Source organism: Castanea sativa, chromosome 5 (assembly GCF_040712315.1).
Source record: "Castanea sativa cultivar Marrone di Chiusa Pesio chromosome 5, ASM4071231v1".
In the NCBI taxonomy this organism is placed as follows: Eukaryota; Viridiplantae; Streptophyta; class Magnoliopsida; order Fagales; family Fagaceae; genus Castanea; species Castanea sativa.
In genome coordinates this window covers 16,578,014-16,584,677 of record NC_134017.1, presented here as the reverse complement: position 1 = coordinate 16,584,677, position 6,664 = coordinate 16,578,014, and the positions used below count along the sequence as shown (strand labels likewise).

The following is a 6,664-nucleotide window of genomic DNA, read 5'->3' as shown; positions in this document are numbered from 1 at the left end:
ATGGATCCAAGACTTTTTGAGGCGATTACTAAAAATGAAAGACGCACATTTATGAATTTAGTTCGCGAGAATGGAGAAATTCTCCAACAAAGAACAGCTAAAACATTACACACGCCACTGCACCTGGCCTCAAGATTTGATAATATCGACTTGGTCACAGAAATTATCAAGTTGTGCCCTGACATGGTTGCAGCTGAGAATAGCAAGCTGGAGACTCCATTGCATGAAGCTTGTCGTCAGGGGAATGTCAAGGTCTTACCGCTGCTATTGGATGCCAGTCCTTGGGCAGCTTGTAAGCTTAATTCTGACAACCAGAGCGCATTTTACTTGGCTTGTAGTCATGGGCATCTCCATGTGGTCAAGCTTCTTTTGAGTAAGCCTTGGGTGCAGGGGTTGGAAGAAGATAGTTTTGTTCAAAATAGCCTTCATGTTGCTGTTTCAAGAGGATACACAGGTAGGTAGTAAAGTTTATTTACTAACTTTTCACTGCTGAGCATATTGCCAATAAATTAGGCATGAGAATTTCTCTCTTTATCCATTGCTAAGTCCAGCAGCTGATAATTTCAGACTGAATCAAATATTCAGATGATTTGCAATGTAAATTTCAATTGCTCAGCTAAATTCTGCCTATGTATTGATAAATTAGATTTGCTGATGCAGGTATTGTTAGGAAGATTTTAGAGGTGTGGCCAGACTTTCCTCAAAAGATTGACAGAAATGGTTATTCACCATTGCACTGCTCTTGTTATAGAGGGCACGTGGAGATAACAAGAATGCTCCTAAAAGCTGCTGCAGAACTTGCTCTGGAATTCAATAATGATGGTTACACACCTTTGCACTTGGCCGCAATGAATGGCAAAACTGCAATTCTAAAAGAATTCATGTCTATGGCTCCAACATCTTTTCAGTGTCACACAAAGAATGGAGAGACTGTTTTTCATCTAATTGTGAGATACAACCACTATGATGCTTTCAAATACTTGGTGCATGTTTTCAATGATACCAATATCCTCCACTGCCCAGATCAATATGGTAACACCATCTTCCATATTGCAGTCTCTGGAGGTCATCATCAGGTGAGAAATGAAAATGATAACTGTTATAATTGATAGCTGTGATATTAGACCAGCCTGAGGTGAAGTCATGTCTACAGGGCATATCGACGTACTAGAGTTTTGCAGAAGAATCTACTATAATTTTTTACTAGTTGTGTCAGATGCATAGTAAATATTTCCAAGTACCTTTGTCATGTCTATGGTTTGTGTGTGTGTGTTTATGCATGTGTGGTGTGCAGAAGTTAGTATCCTACTTTATCATACCAAAGTTCTTCTGTGCCCCATGCCTAAATCCCCAAGGACAGATCATGTCAATCGTAATATTTCTTTCACATGGCTTCTTTTTTTATTGTTTGTAATGAAGGTTTAACTTGATTGTTGATGTTGATGATGATAATGTTGGTTACATATGTGTGTTTCCTAATTAGACTTACGCATTTCAACTTTGTTACAGATTGTGGAGTACTTAATCAACAAAACAACAGTGGATTTCAGCCACCAGAACCATAAGGGACTCACAGCACTTGACATCTTTGACCAGGCCAGTGGAAATAAGCATATAAAACTGATCCAGCAGCAAGTAGAAAAAAATTGTGAAATTCAGGATAATAACACGTCTGAACCAGAGAGCTCGTCCAAGCAGACTAATAATTCCCTGACTACCCTGACCAGTTTGGGGCAACAGAAATGTCTCAGTGAAAGACGACAGGGAGAACTAGCAGAACTTTATAGAAGTCGTCAGAGTAAGCAATATGAGATATATAGTGAGGCAGTTCAGAATGCCAGGAACACAATTACACTAGTGGCTATTTTGATTGCCACAGTTACATTTGCAGCAGGTATAAGCCCTCCCGGTGGCATCTATCAAGAGGGACCACTCAAAGGAAAGTCCATGGTGTGCCAAACAACAGCTTTCAAGGTATTTACATTAAGCAATAATATCGCGTTGTTCACATCTCTATGCATTGTTGTTGTTCTAGTCAGCATCATTCCTTTCGAAAGAAAACCTCAGATGATGATACTGAAGGTTGCTCACAAGGTCATGTGGGTAGCAGTGTCATTCATGGCAACGGCTTATGTTGCAGCAGCATGGGTCATCATTCCACATGGTAAGGGAACAGATTGGATGTTTGTAGTTTTACTGTCAATTGGTGGAGGGACTATAGGCACATGTTTTCTTGGGTTATCTGTTATGATGATAGAACATTGGCTTCGAAAGCAGAAATGGAAAAAAGAGAGAAAGAAAAGCGGTGACAGACTTGCAAGCATCAGGATGCAAACCTTACATTCATTCAATTCAGATGTTGAGAGTTCCAACCATCAAGGATATTACTCATACTAAAAACTGTCACCACTCCCCCTCTTGGTAATTAGCGATAGGTAGCATTGTCTGTCTTAATGCATTTAAGAATCTTGTATTTTTAGCCAAGAATATAAATTGATTGCAAAATTAGTATTTCATTTCTACTCATCGACTCCACAGCAATGCATGCATCCAATTACACAAACATTCAAATAATAATTCTCTGGTCCATTTGGAGAAACCAAACTACCCGGAAAATAAATTGAATGTTTCTATATTCCTGTAAAATTTCTTTTGGGGGGGTTGTTGTTGGAAAAGTCCATAGGAATACTCCAGGGTTGAGGGTCAGCTTAAGGAAAAGTCTTCATTGCTTGTTTTAGGAAGGTCACCAGTGCATATCAATACTTTCCAGGAAACTTTCACTTTACTTTCGGCTTTTTTTTTTTTTCGTTTGAGACGGGTAGTGGGGAAGGTGGGATGGTGGGGTTAAAACCATAAACTTGGGACACCACAAAGAGAATACTATTACTACTGGCCTATCACTTGAACCTTGGCTAATTGACCAAGTGAAAACTGGAAAACATGCCCATAAGAAAAGCTACCAATTTAACTGAAGTACTGACTGAATTGCAATGTTTAAAGTATTAAAACATGATTTTCAACTCCCAACATAATGAAACAAACAATGTTTAATAAATGATAAATAAGTCATATCAATGGGCAGACACAATAGATCCCAACAGCTGGAATCTGACTCAAAAAGAAAACCAGCACAAATGATAAAAATAAAATAGTCTATGGTTCAAACCATAGAAAAATGACAGAGATGGCAATAAGAGACATAAAGACTGAACCAAGTGTGGCTGAAACTTGAATTCCTGAACTTGGTGATGGAGCAGGAGCGGTGCTGATTGCTGAAGACGCAGGGGCAATCCCGGTGTCTGAACCAGGGGGAAAGGCAATTGATGGAGGAGATGGAGGGATATGGTGCATGTGCATAGACATCACTTCAACAATTAACCGCTGGCCATGCTTGCAGTGACCAGTGTCCCCACTAATGAAGTAGAAAGGCCCAGACCTATCAAGCTGGATGACACTCTTTCCATTGCTGAAGGAAGTGATAGGCTCGGTTGTGTTGCAATGGTAGTAGTCCCATTTGTCCACCACAAGGACTGAATCATTCTGGTACTCAAAAGCTGTACAAATAAAAGTGATAATAGTGGGGATGAAAACACCAAATGAGGAACAAAAAACCGTGGCACAAAAACACCAAATATAGGAGATTTAGTCTGTTTGGCCAGAGACTTTCCTTATAATTTTTTTTTTCTCACAGCTAATTTCCTAGCTACAAATATAACCAATTTTCAGCAAGTAAGCCAATAATCTTTCAGCTAAAAGCTCTAAACGGAGTAAAGTACACTTTTTTTTATGATTAATAACCAACCCAAGTACACAATATTGTGAGCTACAAAATGTTATTGTCAAATTGTGTTAAGAAGTGCAACTTCTATATTTCTTTCAAAAGCACATAAGATGAGATCACCCACTGCAACCAAAATAATTCAACCTTGAGAAATCCCATATTCTCAACATAGTTTTTTTCCCCACTAAAACCAAGCTGTTGGATTCAAATTATCAAAAAATATTTTCATAAACCAAAACAAAGAATAATTCCACTATATACTATCTGTTTTCAAAGTAAAAGGACAACAAAGAATTTCACTTTCAAGCATGCATATAATCATTCAAACCCAACTTCCTTGTTTCTTGCTTAACCTCAAAAACCAGGAAAGTAAAACTATATAGACTAACCATAACTTTCTACACAATTTTCTCAACCAAACCAAGATAATCATTCAATTTCAGCACGTAACTTTTTTTTCTTTTTTTTTCAAAAGACTAGCTAGAATTAAAAATATAGTAACAAACTCACAGAGAGAATCTCCAATGTGAAATCTCTTCCTTGAAGCCCACTGGTTATAGGTTGCAGAGTTGTTAGCATCAGGAAGTACCCAACCCATATCACCACCAACTTTGAACTCCTTCGCAGCTTCAACTGGCACACTGGTAGTGACCAACATGACCGTCATCATCATCATGCAAGTGCAGAAGAGAGCAGAGATTGATGCCATGATGTTTGTGTGTTCTTCTTGGTTTGTTTTACTTAGACAGACTATCAGAAAAGGTTTAAAACTTCAAACAACGGTTGTAGTGAGAGAGTTTATGGATCAGTTTCAACTTTCAAGGAGTAATTTATATATCATGTGATGTAGAACTATAGTGGTAGTAGTAGAGTGAAAGACTGTAACGTGAGTGGCGTAGAAATACGTGGGCTTCGTAGAAACGTGGTGGGACGTGGCGGTTATTAGATTTTGGGGACAGTTAATGTTATATCCTAGGAATGAGAAACGTGCGGGGATGTATTTACCGTTGGATTCAAAAGATTGCGGCGGAATTCTAGTTTCACTTCCGAGAGGTGTGAAGTGGAGAATCAAATCAAATCTTATCCAATTTCTTTTTTTAAAAAAAGAAAATGCAAAAAATTTAATATTAGAAAATCTAGAGGTAGTTTCTTTTTCAAATTTAAACAAAAATTTGTTATCTGAAAAAATATATAAAATATAAAATTTTATTTTAAATTGTTTGAAATTTTTGGTATTAGAATTTGAATTTCAGTTGCAGTTGAATTTTGGATTTTTTTTTAAAAGTTAAATCGTAATAAGTAAAATTAAATTTTATTTAGAAAAGAATTTTTTATTTTTTTAAACTTAAGTTATAGAGTTCTAGCTAAATTAAAATATTATAGCCTATTTAATTATTAATGAGAGTTTTTATTTTTTTTATTTTGGAAACCGGAAATATTCATTCATTTAATTATTAATGAGAGTTTAATCACTGGTCACGACTCAAAAATAGAAAATAGAAATTTGGTGCAATAATGACTTCTAGAACCCAACTGTTATTATATATATGATTTGTTGAGATGTTATATTATAAATGATGCAAAATACGAATGATATTTGTGGTGGTCAAGTTAAAAGATATTGCAATAATTATAATAATTTATCAGTTCCTTAACTTTTTTTTGAGAAAGCAGTGCCATAACTTAAGATAAGCAAAAAATAAAATTGCTTCTTCAGCATTACAGGGTAAAAAAAAAATTATATTTCACGTGAAAAAAGTTAATTCATTACTTGACTTAGCAAAGACGTCGAAGATGGATTGTACTTCTTGATCACTGGGTAGGGACTATACACTTCTTTTTTAATAGAGGTAGACACTATTGTAATGCGGACCGGTACACAGCCATGCTTATTTGATAAATCAAATTCAAAACCAAATAAATATTTTTGTCTCTTAGTTCTTATCTAGATAGAGCAGGTCATAATTTAAGTTGAATTTCAAATCGAAATCTACCATGGAAACGTTAATTTCATCCTTTAGGAAAAATTCTAATGTCATAGTCTCTTAAGAGTTAAGATACAGATAATTTTCGTTGTTCTAGACTCTTCCAGAATATCCTATTGGTGAAGTGTCCTTAGGGCTGGTATCATAAGAATCAATATCAATATATATATATATATATACACACACACATAAAAGAAGAAACCTCATGCAGGAGTGCATGAGGTTCTACCAAGTGGTGCTCTACTTTTACATTTAATATTTTCTTTACCTCTTTCATTAATTTTTTTTATTGTTACCCAAAAGTTCACATTAACTTATTTTTCTATTATTTCATTAATATCTTATTAATTGTCTAAGCTTATACCACACACTATTTTAGCAAACCCACTATTTTAGTTTTTTTTTTTTTTAAACAAAAAAGTAAGGACTAATAGTAATAAGGTTCTATTAAGTGGCGCATTCTATGCAATGAGAATTGAAATATTCTCAAGATAAGAATAAATTAATTATTGACTTTTTAGTTCAATGTTTTAAGACTTTTTTAATTAAAAAATAAATATTATTTGTATTATTTGGTTCAATGTTTCAAGACTTTTTATCCCTCACACATACACACAAATTTCTTTGAATTTTATTTCACAATTTTCACCTCTTGCACTTCTACCCCTATATATATACCTAGCCATAGCCTTTTAAGCCATCCCATGTCGAATATACACAAACAAAAAACGATGTCATTTACCTTCAATCTTTTTATAACACCTACCTAGCTCTAACATTGTTGTTTCATTTAATCATAATCCGTATGAGTTGTCTATAACCAATGAAAGTGGGGCTTTCATTTTATATTGGATGACAACATACGGCAATTACTATTTTGATGTTAAGGTTGGACGTT

The 6,664-nt window shown here is 35.2% G+C and overlaps 2 protein-coding genes across 2 annotated transcripts; one reads left to right on the top strand and one right to left on the bottom strand.

The window, feature by feature from the left end:
* Positions 1-2,479, top strand: LOC142637321 (uncharacterized). The gene is made up of 3 exons (XM_075811595.1): positions 1-454; positions 661-1,076; positions 1,510-2,479. Exons 1-3 carry the CDS (start codon positions 1-3, stop codon positions 2,395-2,397), a joined length of 1,758 nt encoding a protein of 585 aa, XP_075667710.1. The 3' UTR covers positions 2,398-2,479.
* Positions 2,480-3,083: 604 nt separating this feature from the next.
* On the bottom strand, positions 3,084-4,623 carry LOC142633711 (early nodulin-like protein 7). Its single transcript, XM_075807953.1, has 2 exons — positions 4,292-4,623; positions 3,084-3,554 (listed from the first exon to the last, which is right to left on the bottom strand). The coding sequence occupies exons 1-2, from the start codon at positions 4,488-4,490 to the stop codon at positions 3,154-3,156; spliced, it is 600 nt and encodes a 199-aa protein (XP_075664068.1). The 5' UTR covers positions 4,491-4,623; the 3' UTR covers positions 3,084-3,153.
* Between the last annotated feature and the right edge of the window lie 2,041 nt (positions 4,624-6,664).

Coding starts and splice junctions, on each gene's coding strand:
- LOC142637321 (XM_075811595.1), top strand. CDS start 1: ATGGATCCAAGACTTTTTGAGGCGATTACTAAAAATGAAAGACGCACA. Junction 455..660: donor TGTTTCAAGAGGATACACAG/GTAGGTAGTAAA, acceptor TTGCTGATGCAG/GTATTGTTAGGAAGATTTTA. Junction 1,077..1,509: donor TCTCTGGAGGTCATCATCAG/GTGAGAAATGAA, acceptor ACTTTGTTACAG/ATTGTGGAGTACTTAATCAA.
- LOC142633711 (XM_075807953.1), bottom strand. CDS start 4,490: ATGGCATCAATCTCTGCTCTCTTCTGCACTTGCATGATGATGATGACG. Junction 3,555..4,291: donor TCACATTGGAGATTCTCTCT/GTGAGTTTGTTA, acceptor TTATTTGTACAG/CTTTTGAGTACCAGAATGAT.